At 37.1% G+C, this 15,323-nt stretch overlaps 1 protein-coding gene across 1 annotated transcript in view; it reads right to left on the reverse strand.

Moving 5' to 3' along the window:
* Positions 1 to 15,323, reverse strand: part of LOC109837372 (ADP-ribosylation factor GTPase-activating protein AGD3) — a 26,455-nt gene that overhangs the window by 2,361 nt on the left and 8,771 nt on the right. Inside the window, exons 6-17 of the mRNA XM_020405597.1 lie at positions 14,377 to 14,421; positions 12,664 to 12,729; positions 12,480 to 12,527; positions 12,255 to 12,350; positions 12,125 to 12,166; positions 10,474 to 10,689; positions 9,984 to 10,115; positions 9,620 to 9,850; positions 9,427 to 9,513; positions 9,011 to 9,346; positions 7,247 to 7,389; positions 7,059 to 7,146 (exon numbers count right to left, since the gene is read on the reverse strand). Of these exons, the coding sequence (XP_020261186.1) occupies positions 7,059 to 7,146; positions 7,247 to 7,389; positions 9,011 to 9,346; positions 9,427 to 9,513; positions 9,620 to 9,850; positions 9,984 to 10,115; positions 10,474 to 10,689; positions 12,125 to 12,166; positions 12,255 to 12,350; positions 12,480 to 12,527; positions 12,664 to 12,729; positions 14,377 to 14,421 (1,530 nt within the window). The remainder of the gene's footprint in view (positions 1 to 7,058; positions 7,147 to 7,246; positions 7,390 to 9,010; positions 9,347 to 9,426; positions 9,514 to 9,619; positions 9,851 to 9,983; positions 10,116 to 10,473; positions 10,690 to 12,124; positions 12,167 to 12,254; positions 12,351 to 12,479; positions 12,528 to 12,663; positions 12,730 to 14,376; positions 14,422 to 15,323) is intronic.

Raw genomic sequence — 15,323 nt, forward strand, 5'->3', positions numbered from 1 at the left:
TGGGGAGATAGCTCTTGGTTGGCGGAAGCTCCGGCGGCGGTGGTGGTGCGGTGTGTAAAAAGACGGAGTGAAGAAGAGGTGATGATTTTGAAGGGAGATGAACAGCGTTTTTATGAGGGGTAAAATTGAAAAAATTTTATAGGGAACACATGAAGCTGGAGTCATGATGGAGGGGCTTGTCAATTTTTTTTTCAACAATTTTGGGACGCCGCGAGCACATTACAAAAATAATGTGAGGCGGGAACTGGGAGCACATGATTTTTTGATTTTTGAAAAAGCCTTGAAGCATTTTTCTTCCCCCTTGAAAATTTAAAATAGAATCAGTTCTCTCACAAAATTAGTGAAAACATAATTAGGCGAGGCGCATGATTTGAAAGGATCCAATCATCCTCAGAGCTTAGGCACAGAGAGCGAGAGAAACTAGTGAGTTTTTTCAAATAACAGATTGTGTAGGGCGGTAGATGAAAAAATAATTCCCGTCATATAATACTGCCCCGAGCAATACGGACGTAACAGATTCTGGTTAGTTTGAACGGAGGCATCGTATATAGGGATAAAAACAAAAGAAGAGTGAGAGTATAATGTAATCTTTATTTTCTAACTTCCCGCGCAAATTTGGGCAGAAAATGTAGAGTGGGCGCCCCACAGGGGAAAATGTGGGCAGGGAGAAGGGGCGGTCTCTACTCAGACGCGTAGGGCGAAAGCGAACGTCGGAATCTATCCGTGCCACGGGAAATTATCGGCTCCCGATAAGACGTAGTCCATTTTGTATTTTCAGGAAATTTCTCTTTTCTTTTTCTAAAATTTTGTGTTACCCGAGTCTGAATGGTTTACTGGGTGTTTGGTCGCCCAAAAAAACCAGGAAGAATGTTGTAGAATAACCTATGTTTACTAACAAAACTTTTTGTTTTCGCTTGTTGATATCACACATAATTGAAAGATGAACATAAGACACCTTCCTAATTTTGGGTTCAAGTGAACTGAAAAATTAAAGAAATTCATTTCATGAATTTTTTGTATGAATCATTCTTTAATTTCCAATCAAGACTATTTTTTGTATGGATTTCACTATATAGCATCCATGATTTGAAAGTTAATTTGAAAAAGTTCAACCCTCCAAAATTAAATTTGACGGGTGTTATCGTAGCAACAAAATTGAGATAGCAACAGTTTTATAATTTAGCCTTCATCTGATTTTTATGGGAAATTTGGTATTCATCACTTAAGGGAGATGATTATAGGTTGAATTACAAGATCGGTATTGATTTATGAGATAGGTCTTCCGACCGACATGGTATTGTTTCTTTCATCTTGCAATATTAGAATATATGTATTGAAATATCTGCTAAAATAAGGGCTATGGATTGTTCGCCAACAACGTAAGAATCTGGGCTCAAAAATATCAACATGACACATCACGTCACCTCATGCGAACCCTTTTAAGTGGCTTATGTAGCAGTGACTAATAATATGACAAGTATAAATGATACTAATAATCTAAAAATTTGCTAGATCTTGCAAATGTTTGTACATTCGAAGTATTTTTAGTTTAGCTAACTGAATATATAAATACACAAGAAGATCATGTGATGAGTCAGCATGATGCATACACACAAGATTCTGGCAAACTACATGATACATGCTTATTAGTAGGCAACGCATGGATACATGCCTTATTATAAGCAAAAATTTCAAGGCAATAATAACTAAAATTTTGTTGGAGAATATACAAATGCCAATATCCGATAATCATATCTAATTAAAAATACGCAATCTCGATGAATTATGACTTAGTATAAAATAAATAAGAATGTTTAAAGGGATAGCCGTAAAATTTTCTAAAAACATAAGGAGAAGCAAATTGAACGTCCTTCTTATGGATGAAATATGGATTCACTCAACGACGCATCCAAATTTCTTTTAGATCCGGGCTTTAAATTTGGGAGCAAGGAGAATTAAACGTGCGCGAGACGGCTTACCAAATAACCATGACGAAAGACGCTTACCTCATAACTCTAAGTTACAGTGAAGATTGAGAGTTACATGTTTTATATTCCAATAGCCATTGGATAAGTTTCCCCACGTAAAGAGTACAATGATCATTTCACGATATTTTTTAAGAAATTAAACAAAAGTTAAAAAATGCGTATATTGTACTATCATCGCAGCTTTTCTAGTTAGTGTCTCCGATCACTTTCACACATTGGACAAGTTTATTCTAGGTAAGGAGCCGAAGGGCAGAATGACTTACGTAGATCAGCTGAATATTTAAGGTAAGATTAGGTCACGCCTAGTAAAGTTTGAAAGGAATCTCAGCTCTCATTATCTCTTTATCTTACCTTGCAGCGTATTAATTATATACATGTTCTTTTCATACAACCAAGTGCCACGTTAAACTTTTTCTCTTTTGTAAACTCCTAAACTAGCCGCATGCACATGTTCTTAGTATTAAACCAAGGAAAGAGTGTGCTCTAAAGTTCAAAAAGCTAGAGTTTATTAGTAATTAACATTATCAAAAAAGAGACCAAAAGGAATAAATTAAAAAAACTGTTAGAATACACTCATGATGAGAGCGCATATGCTTGCGCTTCATGTTCTCCAATTCATTGAATGGACGGCCATGATTGAGGCATCTCGGAAAGTAAAAAAATGGAAAAGGCGGAATGTTTGACTGTGATTATGGCTGCCAAATCCAATTGGCAAATAAGAATTTAGGAATGCGGAGGGCGCTCGTAGGTATAAGGTAATTCTTTGCTTCAACTTGCATGGTTGATTTGAAACCATTTTCAAAGCTTTCACCGCAGCGCTTTACAAGTTTAAATGCATTCCAAGCAATGTAACCAATTGTGAAGTTATTTCAATTGGGCACCCACCTTTCTAAACCAGAGAGTTTAAGCGTTCAAGAGAGAGCGTTTGGAATACAAAGCTTAATTTGCAATTGCAACCCTTTTTCATTATGGATAATTTAGTTAAGCCGTAGTCAATTTTTTTGGGATGAAGGTTTAAATACCGCAATCGCACGCCATTTTAAAAGAAGCATCAAGCAGAACTATACGTTGGCGAATGCGGCAAATCAAATTCAAAATTATATTTGCGCTGGGGCAAGAGATCCTTTGGTAATATAAAGAATGAATAGGGATCATATCATAAACTTGAAAAGATGACAATAAAGCGAATAAAATGACAAATTTACCATCCTCACGTCATCCTTCAATCTAAAATTTTTACCTTCAAGTGTAACATATATTTACAAAGTTTTATTTTTGTATTTGTTCTCACCAACAAGCAAGCTAAACCACGCTCAAAAAAGTTAACAAAGGAGCGGACGGAGAGAGAGCGAGCGAGGAGGACAGAGGGTCACCGAGTAAGGCAACGGGCGTATACACGGAAACAACAAAACTGGACCAAATAAAAGAGCAACCTTAGATATAAACAACAAAAACCCAAAATGAAATGGCCAGCTGACTCTATGCAATGGTTGACCTTGATGATCTATGACGGCTCAGACTAAAACACTTCAGCGGACCATAGCTTTAAAGCTATCAACTTTCATTCTCTTGAAGAGCTATCTCATTCATACCTGAGGAATGCAAATACTTCTGCCAAGACCATCCGCTTTCCTCCTCCCTCCCCTATTAATTAACAAATTAGGTGGCTATCTGGCTTTCTAAGAAGAACAAGTAACTCTCATCCAATCGATGGGATCCACTATCCATTGGCATACTGTAACGGGGTTTTAATCGTCCTTGTCAACGGAGCGCCGCTGCATTAAAGGAGCTTGAAGCAAGTTGAAAATTTATCTTTTCCCCCCTGCAGCGAATTATTTTAGGCTATAACAAAAGACCATATAAAGGTAAGATCACGATTCGTAAAATTAAATGACAACGTGGCTTCTCGAGATGTTATAGGCATGATCTATAAATGAAAAACCATTTAAAGGTGTTTTTTCCTCCAATGCATCAATTGGTTGCAAAATGAAATAGTTCTTAAATAATACAACTAAAATCTTCAGTTGTGATTCATGAGTTAAATGAACTCCAAGCGTTGAAGCGAGAGAGCGAGCGAGGGCATACTCTACATGAAATCTCACCGTCATGATCATGAAATTTCTTTAAGTTATATTTAACGAAAAACCCTGCGCATTTTGCCACCATTTCTAGCATGGGTAAAGGTCAAAATGCAATGATTTTTTTGTTTATACAATCGCCAGTCTATTTATTCAGCAGTGAATATTGTGTATTCAACATATTTTTTAGCAAACTTGGCACTTTAGACTTTTGTAGTAGGTCTTAAGGTTTCCTCTCTGAGTGGGAAGTTGCAAACAGCTTGTTTAGCTCGTCCAGGCAAGTCATTTTTTCATTTGTGGCATGCATGTGTCTATTCTTACTTGTGTTTTCGTGATCGTCATCAAAATTAATGAGCAATTGATTTGACAACACGCAAATATCTAAGCTCAAATGAAATTTATGAAGAAAATTCAAAAGAAGAAGAATACAGACTCGAACACTCGCGGCCGTTTCAAGAGCGGGAGTGCGTGAGGAGGAGGATTCGAGTTCAAAAACTAATTATTATCACAGCAGAGACGAGCGTAAGCACGCAAGCAGCAGCATGATCAATACAATTGTCTTAAGAGGTACATTCATCGCATCATTTAGGTAATATTCTAGAAATAGCCCCCACGGATACCCCCGCGCCCCCCCCCCACACACACACACACACTGCATACAGGTCACATAACCGCATGTACTCACACACCCACACACACCCCACTTTAACACACGCACACAGAGGGAAGGTCTCTTGCTTCTCATATGAACCGATGTTAGTCCATTCAATTAGTGTAGGCAATGTCTCCTTCTCCACTATGTGATGGGAAAATCTAGAATATATTACAGGAAGCGAAAAGACAGTTTCAGGAAATAATTTGGGCATTTAAAGATGATGGCTAACTAGTGACCAAGTCAAGTTTGGGCAGTAACATTGATAGAAATATTCCTCGTAGATAAGTAGAGAAACAATATGTATCACTTAAAAATTAACGCTGAAAGTAGCGTTAGGCAAAAGTTTTTTTGTCAGCTGAGGACAAAAATGCAGAAGTGGTGTCCTGCCCTTGAGATACAGCAGGCATTTACATTGGGGCGACATAACCTGTAAGAGGACTCTAACCATGCCAATCATCTGGAGTTTGGCAAGGGCTAGGTGAAGTAGAGAAGCAGCCCTCAAAAAACATGCATCCGAGTTTATTTCTTTCCTCGATTGGTATCGCCAAGTGCTACAAGGGCTCAGGCAGGAGCGCTTATAAGTTGGAATCCGCAAGCTATGGGGGCAGCTAGCAGCTGCGCGATCCAACATATGTGGTTGACTGCTCTTGAACGAAGCATTGCTTTTGGGGCAAGAGTTAATGAAAGAATTAAATGATAGTTTGCGCGTATACTGAATTACACTCAGCATTTTCAATGAGTTATTTTTTTTTACTATACCTGAATACCACGGCTTTCTTGTTATTAGTAGCGGACACTATCCCATGATTTGCTGGGATCGTCAATAATAGATCGGAATCTTTCCTTTGATTTATTAACCAAAGACGCTTCTGCCTGCATACTGGAAGAATAGAGAACATAAATTCAGAATCACATTCTAAGAACACGTGGCATTGCCGGTGGCAGTTGCTAGAGAGATACTCTCTTAAAGCAATCCTTAGGAAAGCGCAAGTCAGCAAGAGATTTAATCTAGAGTAAGTCTAGAGTAGTCTCTTGGTGGACGTGATGCGTGCATGACACATGAACATGAGGATGTTGAAGTAGTGGACCGTGGCGGTGCTGAATGCATGCGGGGTTTGCTTATTTTCCCATCTTTTCCCTCCCATGAGATTTAAAGTATTAATAGGCTGTGAGCCATTTTTGGGTTTTTAACAGTGTGACACATGACCTAGCATTACCAAAATGCTAGGTACTTTAAATAACCGTAATATATTTATAACAAATAAACACTCTCTACTGCACACATAGAGGTCAATCTATTCACCCGTCTAGATAATATTTTCCCTTGTTCACTAATAAGTCGACTAATTAAACACAATTTTCTATAATCAATTCGATCCCCCGATTCAATTGGGGAAAAACGCCTACGAGAAGATGGCAAACAAAGAACTCCCTTTCAAACAAATACATCATGTGTACATACGTACGTGTGTGCATGTAAGCACGCAATACTATAGCTTCCTTTAAATAATAGTTATAAATGCATAACAATCAAAAAGTAACTCTACTGCAGATATAGAGCAAACAAAGGACTCCCTCACAAACAAATACACACATAAGTGCACATATGTACTTGTGTGCAAATGTAAATACACATAACTGATAAAGGCTGAAACGATAAGAGAATGATTCTCTCTCCACAGATAAATGCAAGGGCGGAGAAAAGCATATATAAATCAACAGAAGGAATCGCTGTCCAACGAATATACAGGCATGCATGCACAGAAACAAAAAGCAAATATGGATTGAAATAGTAAGAGAATGGATCTCAGTATCTCACCCTCACAAATATAATAGCACACACAACAGATTATTGAAAAGAGAAGAACCTCCAATCCTCACCCCCCACCCCACCCCACACGCGCGAAAAAAACCCCACATCCCCGCCTCCACCCCAAAAAAGAAAAGGTCAGGAGGTTTTCTGAAGTTAACCCTTTTTATTATATGGTGTACCGTAATGGACTATGAAAGTAATTTGACACATAAAATAGAGGGCAGAATAATCTCGATTCAAAATAGAGGTGGGCGCCTTTCGCACCTTGACTCATATGGGTCAGGCTGGTGCCTGGGCACCTTAGGTGTCTCAAGTGCTTGTCTTTGCAAACCTCAACACCAAGCATATTGCTAATGACTATACCTAACTCCTATCTCACCTGTGTACTCTTTAAAGAGATTCTGTTACATCACTTTCATTCTGTTTACAGTAGATCCAATAGTGAAAAAGGATGTTTATGCCTAAACCGATCATTGATAAATAAAATTATAAAGATAAACTGGACATATGCTTATCTGCAGTACCTTTGCTTGAATGAATTTTTCCTTTATTGAAATTGGATCAGTATGCTTGGGCTTTGTACTGTATATATGTAGCTGTTTTTGATCTAAACTGCATTAAGAAAAAAATATATCAAAAAGAAATGTCAGATCCTCCAAGAGAAGCATATACAGTCAAAAGGTGTCTCGTCCATGTCACCATGTAGAATTACCTGCATCTATCTGTAACTTGCCCATTACTTGTTGATGGTAGCAATTCCTCCCAGATGGAGTTGGCAAAATTATTGCCGAGTGACTGAAATAGATTAATAACAGAAGGTTCCCACACTTTGACATCAAGTGTCAGAGATCGCACCTGAAAAGACATAAAATTATTAATTTGCAACACAACAAAGAACACAACTAATCCCATGGTTGTCTTTGGGCCATTTAAATATCACTAAATGTTCATGTTAGTACCTCCAATATATTTGGATGATACCACTTAGCAAGGTACCTAACTACATATTTCTTAAACGAAAATGGGGTGCTTCTTGGTGTGTGGGGGTGTGGGTGGGCGTGTGTGCGTGTGGGCTGGGGGCTGTATTGTAGAGAAAATAGAAAAGGCAAACAATTATAATTAATATAACCATAACCTCTCTCTTAAATAGAGATTAGGAGCATATTACAAAATAGGTTCGAGATAAAATCATATCTAATCATTCACAATATCTCATAATATCTTATAATATCCGCTAGATCTAAATACTATTGATATCTAACACTTCCCCTCAAGCTGGAGCATATATACTATATATATCCAGCTTGTTATAAATAGAAACAAAATAGCTAGTTGCAAGAGCTTCGTAATGCCATCTTTGTTTGGAATATTTGAAAACATTAACAATCAGAAAAGTGTAATCACTGCCAGTAAAAACCATAGTCGAGTCAATCACTAAAAACCCTAGGTGGGTCAACTAGTAGAAAGAAACTCTAGACGGTCAGCTAGTGGAGAGAAACCCTAGGCGGGTCGGCCAATAGAATGAAAAACGTTGGCATTTTGGCCAGCAGAAAGAACCCTAGGCGGATCAGCCAACATAATAGAAACTCTAGGCAGGTCAACCGGCATAAAGAACCCTACGCGGACGTCGGAATCAACTACGTACTTTTATATCCAACCATTGGATGAGGGCAGAGAGTGTTCATGATGAACAGTACACGGGGTATCTACTCATCGATGAACACTACCGATGATGAACAATGAACAATGATGTTTTTCTCTTTTGAGGTTAGGGTTTTTCAAGGGAGGGCTTGTTTTTAAATTAAGGTTCAACAAAGATATAGTAAATAAATAATGTAGAAATCAAAGATATTGTTGAAGCCACCGTAGGTGTTGTCGTAGCGGCGAAGAGGAAGCATGGAGGCAGTAAAACCTTTTGGTGGCCCCGAGGTCGAGGAAAAAGAAAGAAGTCTCTTTAAGATCAATAAGACCATGTAGAGAAAATAGAAGAGGTAAAAGATTATCATTAATCTAACCCTAACCTCTCTTAAATAGAGATTAAGAGAATATTACAAAATAGGTTTGAGATAAAATCATATCTAATCGCATCTCACAATATCTCATAATAGCTTATTATATATATATATATATATATATATATATATATATATAAACATTAAAACCTTACCCATATGTGTCTATGAGTATCACAATCTCTCTCTCTCTCTCTCTCTATATATATATATATATATATATATAGAGAGAGAGAGAGAGAGAGATTGTGATACTCATAGACACATATGGGTAAGGTTTTAATGTTCTTTAAACAAACTAAAAGTTTGTACTCACCTACTAGTAGATGGTGGGTCATCAATTAGGATGACCTGCACCATTGACGTTGATATGCACATCATAATACATGTGGGAAATATATATGGCTTAAACTTGAAGATTTCTAGCCAATTTGACTAGTGGTGCTAACATACAGATACTTTACCTTTGATATATGCACACCAAGATTTCGATGGACCCCAGAACACTCGATGCATACAAGCACGCCTAAGTTCAGAGATGCCCAATCTGGGTCAGGAGCTCCACAATCAGCACAAACATCATTACCGCTAACTTTTCTTAGAACGTTAATTGGCTTTTCATGTTTGGCATGGAATCTATGCTGCTGTGAACTTCTGGCACTACGTTCTGAATGCCCAGAAACACAGTTCCTCTCTAAAGACGATTCTTCAACTGAAGGGTCGAGATCTGACGAACTGCCAAATGAACTAGCACTAGCAGTGCGATTATGACCACTGCTCGTAGGACTGCTAAGCAGGCGCTGAAATCGATTTAACATGAAGCGTGAAAATTATGCAACCTGTAATGATGTTACCAAGTACTAAATAGTCTGGAACTAACCAGTTCTGGGGACTGAGCACTCAGTAGTGAAGCAATAACACCAGTTATCTTCTCAATCCAATCCATCTGATCCATTGCACTCTCAGCCTGCACTAAAAAATGTGAATCAGACACAGAATAAGAACATCAAGAATCTTCCTTAATCTACAAGCAAGGGAGTTATTAATATCACTCCAGTAACCAAACAATATACCTGCAATGTGTAGTTCTTTGTTGGTGAAATAATCCTAAAACAGAATCTTAAATCTGACTGATCTGCATCAACTTTAATTGTTGACGTAAGCAGATTCACAGTATGACGTGCAACAGACTTCTCATCATGTACGCCTCCATGATAATGAGAAGAGAACCACCGGCTCAACAATCCGGAACCATGCTCGGAAGAATTTTGAATCCTATGATTAGAATGATGGCTGCCAACCCCCTATTGTTTAAATGCATGATAAATATAGCAAAAGAAAAGGCACAATCAGAAAGCATTGTTAAAATTTACAAAAACAGTGATAAACAATTTAGGCAGTAATCTAACTGATTTTATTCAGAATCAGGAACCTTACAGATGGCCTGCTAAACTGCTTTCGATAATAATACAACATTCCTCGACTATCAAGAACAAAAAACCTTCTCTTCCAATCACCTCTCAAGTTTGATGATCGCTTTGAAAGATAACCTTGTCGAATAGTTTGAACCTGCACTATCATACAGAAATTATGAATAAGATACAATATTAAGGGTCAGTTGTTATATGAGTTAAACACGTTTTTCCATTAGAAGGTTCTAAAACAAGATTATTTTCCAAATAAAAACATAATTTATTATCCCTAAGCTTCACTAAGAGCGTTGGTTTTTGGTAGTCAGCAACTTCAAACAGAAAATTGATCAGAACAGGACTAGCAGAATGCTACGATGAATATATAACAACTAGTAACTAGGCCTTTATTTGAAAATTTTTGGGGAAGTTGCATGAATCCATTTCTTTGATTTAGCACTGTTAAGGTTCTGGGCATCTAACCAGAAGGCCCAGAAGTATGTCGAGAAAATTAGTACCTTTCCCCTAACAGCTGTCTGCATCACTGCCTCTATCATTTTGTGGGAACTTCTACCAACAGCTTGTATGCCATCTCCATTAGGAGAATCATGTGAAGCATTTGAAGACCACCGACTTTCTCGATCAATTTGCTTTTTGAAATCTTGCATCCTTGATGTAAGGGCTTCCTGTTCATAGTTAGCCCTTTCTCTTGATTGTTGTGCATACGCCAGAACCTTCAACACATCAAATCACATGAATCAGCATCCATTTTTCTGGCAGTGCATAATTCAATTGGGATGGAAAATTTGAGTGCATGCTCTGATTTCTACAGTAATTTTTTTCCAATTATCATTTATGCATGAGGGGTTGCATGATAAAATAAAACCCCAACCTGGCAAGTCTAAATTAGATTAAAAAAGGTGCCTATCTAGCCCAAAATTCCCATGTGTTTTATAGGATGAGTCAGAAATTTCTCAAAAATTTCAGCCGAATAATTGTCTCTCTCCTTAAAAGTAGAAACCTCATTCAAAAACAAGTGAATAATGGTACCTTGTGATAGTTGATGATTATATAATGATAAATACTAGACTAAGCTACGCACGCACGCATGCACAAGCATGCACATACAAAAGGATATGAAAACAGCAAAAGCTATCCAAAATTTCTAATTAGGAGTGAGGAAGAAATATTGTTAAAGATATATGAGAAGGCATTGAAAGTAATCCACAATTTATTCTATTGTTCCTAGCACGTTTTCAGCAAATTTTCTAATTCTTTCATCATGAATCACATATTTTTAATATAGCAGGTTCTCATTTCAGATTAGGAAAGAGACCTACTTTTTCGCATGTACTTTTTCAGGACTTTCATAATCATCCACAGGAAGCAGAAAAAAGAAGAAATATTGTTTGTTTTGGTTTAGAATTTGCACTCTGAAATGAATGAAGCAACCCACGATTTCAAACTAAAGCCTCTATAACAGCAAAGGCAGCTGGCTAATTAAGTCATATCTCATGTTGGGACAAGACAATACTGGAAACTGGTGTACTTAATTCTCCTTTATATTCGACGCCTCCCAACTAAAGTTGAGGACGTCCTCCAATGTGACCTCCTTCAACAAGTTGCCTGCCACCATTGCAGCTTCACCCAGCCACTTCCTCCTCACTCTACGACCAATACATTGAGAGGAATAGTTGCAAAGCGTTAGAGCCTGACACCCTTACTCAACGAAACTCATCAGGTTTGACCTGCTTCATTTACACCACAGGTCCAAACACAACCTAAGTCTATATAGTGAGTGAGGTGATCAGGTCCTACACTTTTTGACTATCCTTCTCATCGCAGAATCGGCAAAGCAAGAAGGAAATTATCAGGAGAGGCTATGACGACAATAGGCAACTTGAAGCACTCAGATGTCCCTAATTGCAGCGGGAGACAATGAGGACCAAGAAGAAGCATATATATTTGTGGCAGAAGTTAGCATATCATTTTTCTTGTCATTCTGATATCTTAATCATAAGTTAAAGAGGAAAATATCAGAAAATTACATTGGACTAAAGTTTATTAAAGCCACAAAAATATAACTAAATCTAACAGCTATCTGAGTGCAAAGATAGCATATAAAACGTAGAGGAAGCACTTTGTAAGTACATGAAGTGGAAATAAGACCTGGTTAATATACGGCTCCATCTGATGCAATAGGTCATACCCCTGATGACACACCAAAGAGATGGATTCGACATGAGTAAAATACGTGAAAACAAATGTTACGACAATGTAAAATTGATAACATAATCACCTGTTTAAAGTAACGAAGATGCGCATCCATTGTTCCACTAACAGCCTCCAAAAATTCAAATCTTTTCTTTGCCTCAATATTTGAAAGAGCAGTGACCTGGAAGGAGAATACAACAGCATTATATGTGCATATGCTTTCTACTTCATTTCTTTTCTACTTCATTTGCATAAGAAAGAAGAAAACAGCAGAGAACAAATTTTCACAAATCTTGTAAGGTGAAACTACCAGATTGAAACGGGCCTGCTCAAACGAAGATCTAGCACTGTATAACTCCTGTTAGGTACAGAATTTCATTATACCAACTATTTAACAAACAAAAAGGCACACAGAAGTACAGGAAAAGAAAGATGATAATTCTGTCATTATAAACAATGCAATTCACTTATGAAAGATGGCTGTTGGTAATTACATCCTCCAAGATGGTGGCTATGTCAGCTCTCGTGCCTTTCTTCAGTGATAAAAACTTCTCACGAGCCTGTTTCACAAAATGGACACTGAAAGCAGTTAATGTCAGAACCCCCATGGGAGACTATTGATAATTTAGAGACGAAGAATTGACAAAATTTGGTATCGCTAATTTACACATTAATTAGTTGTTAGGTGTTATGTTAGTCTACATTAAATGCACACCATTTGATATGGCAATCCGGTATTTACTACATATCCTCGATACTTCCCCGATTTCTGCAATCCAATAGGGCATATGCCCCCGACATCCAACATTTAAAACTTTTCTTTCAGGAAACCATTTTATCCAAAATCTTTAGCTGTTAGGTTTATAGGGGAACAAAGGTGGGAGGGAGGCAGCAAGAGAGAGAGAGAGAATGAGAGGGAGAGAAAGAATGAAAAAGAGAGAGATAGAACAAGGGTAGGACGGAGGCCCTATAACCCTTCATCATCGAAACCTCAATGCAACGTCGTTGGAAATTTGGCGTCAAACGCTTAGTCGATTTCATCTCCTAGAGAAAGTGAAGGAGGAGTTGAGCAATTTATTGTTGAGGCATGATTTTTCCCTAGACTTGGCTATCAAGTTCTTTTAATTGGATATGTAACAATTGGATAATCAGGTTCGGGTTTTGGGTTAAAAACCCAAGCCCGAAAGAGTAAGATCTTAAAAATCCACATATCGACCAATATTTGGAGGTCAACATATCGGTCGATATGTCTGACATGTCCCGACATTTATCCACAAAACATCATATGACTTCGGAAGCATGATATCCTGGCGTTGGAGCTCCAAAACTGACTTGTCAGCCGCCATTTAAAACCTTGCCCGAAATTCACTAGTAACCTAAGTTGCATGGGTACGAGACACAACAAATTTGTAAAAAGTAGGATACGGGGACTCGGCTATTAATATGTATGTTATGTATATTTATATGTATTCAAATTAATAGTTTACATAAAATCAATATCATTTTTCATTTACGTAAGACCAATATATTAGAAATAGATGCAAAGTGTAGAATATACATCAAAGAAGTGCACGAGGAGTGTTTTAAATTAAAATATGTGGTATATAATTGCTTCAACAAACATGTACATATATTCAAAAAGCGTCCAAGAAGTTTGGGTATGGGAATGGGTATTGGTACATGTCCAATACGAGTACAACTTCCAAATAGAAATACCCAGGTAACATAGCTAGTAACTATGGCTTCGTATAACCAATGCTTTTATTGAAAGGTGGCCTGCTTGCCTCAATGTACACCTCCTAAATACCTTTTAAAATATTGTTTTAAATATTAAGCAATACCTTAAAATTAACATGCTATATAGTTTTTTAGGCAATACTAGATTAGTTCTGATGGTGGTTTCCAACACCCACCTCCATTTCCAAGAGGTTGTAATATTTTAGCTTATCAAGCGCTCACGATGAACAACGGTTGGATGAAGAACAAACAAGTTTGAATAAAAAAAATGAAGGTTTAGATTTATTTTATTTTTTTGGTGCTACAAGCAAGAGATAAACCAATATTTAGATATGATCCAACAATTATATTCGCTTCCACATTGTGGAAGCTCTTAGTAACATAATATAAATTTGTAACAAAACCAGGAAAAAAATATGAACATTCACAATGAATGCTAAACATGTAAAACGGAAATCTCTACGACATACCTGATCATACACAAGGCTAGCCTTGTCAAAACGCTTCCGTGCATCCTGCAAAAAGATAATCTCCTTGAGTAAAGCTAGTTAATAAGAAGAATTTCTGATGCAACAGTTTGCGTCCATTCACACTAGCTTTGCTTTTGGCATAAAAATATGAAATACAAAAAGAAATAATTATTATTCAGTAGGATGAATTATACCTATGATTGTTTTCAACACTCTTGTGTTCTTGTTACCACCATGCTTGGCGTATGTTGTGGTAGCTGGGTGCTTAAATCTTAATTTATGCACCCACAACAACAAATTCATTTGCCCATGTCGAACAGTTGTTCATCCAACTCTAATTCTCTCTAAATCTAATTTGTCCACTCAGTTTATTCACAAAAAAGAAGGTGATCTCACCGGATAAACATTTAATCTATAGTATTTTTAACTTAACAGTTGACTAACCTAAACCAAACTGAAGTTCCTTCAAAACTCTTAAATTGTTTGTTTATTTTTGCTTCCCTTTCCCTTTTTTCTTTTCTTTCTTTTTTTTTTGCCGCTACTAACTCCCTTCCAAATCAGTTTGGGAGAAGTATAAATGAAGCTGGTAGCAGCAGACATTGGCCATCTGATAAAAATATCAAGTGAAAACATTATGCATAAGGATTGCTGCTAGACATTTTCATCAAACAAAAGGAAAATATTTTCGTAGATATCAATCAAGAAAAAGGAAAAAAAAACATTTCAACAATTTTGGAAAAAGAAACTAGTTGCTCTCCTTCTCATCTTCTACTCATCAGACCTAGCACCTTCTATTTTTTTCATCCAATTCAAATTTGTACACAAGTCCATCTTCTGCCTAAAGCATAATTTTAGTTTAAGTACAGTTTGGAAAGCTATAGTTTTTGGTTGCAAACTACAACTATAAAACCTATAGTTACAACTTAAAAATAAATATTTACTAAAGT

The sequence above is a fragment of the Asparagus officinalis genome, chromosome 4, assembly GCF_001876935.1.
Source record: "Asparagus officinalis chromosome 4, Aspof.V1, whole genome shotgun sequence".
Taxonomy (NCBI): domain Eukaryota; kingdom Viridiplantae; phylum Streptophyta; class Magnoliopsida; order Asparagales; family Asparagaceae; genus Asparagus; species Asparagus officinalis.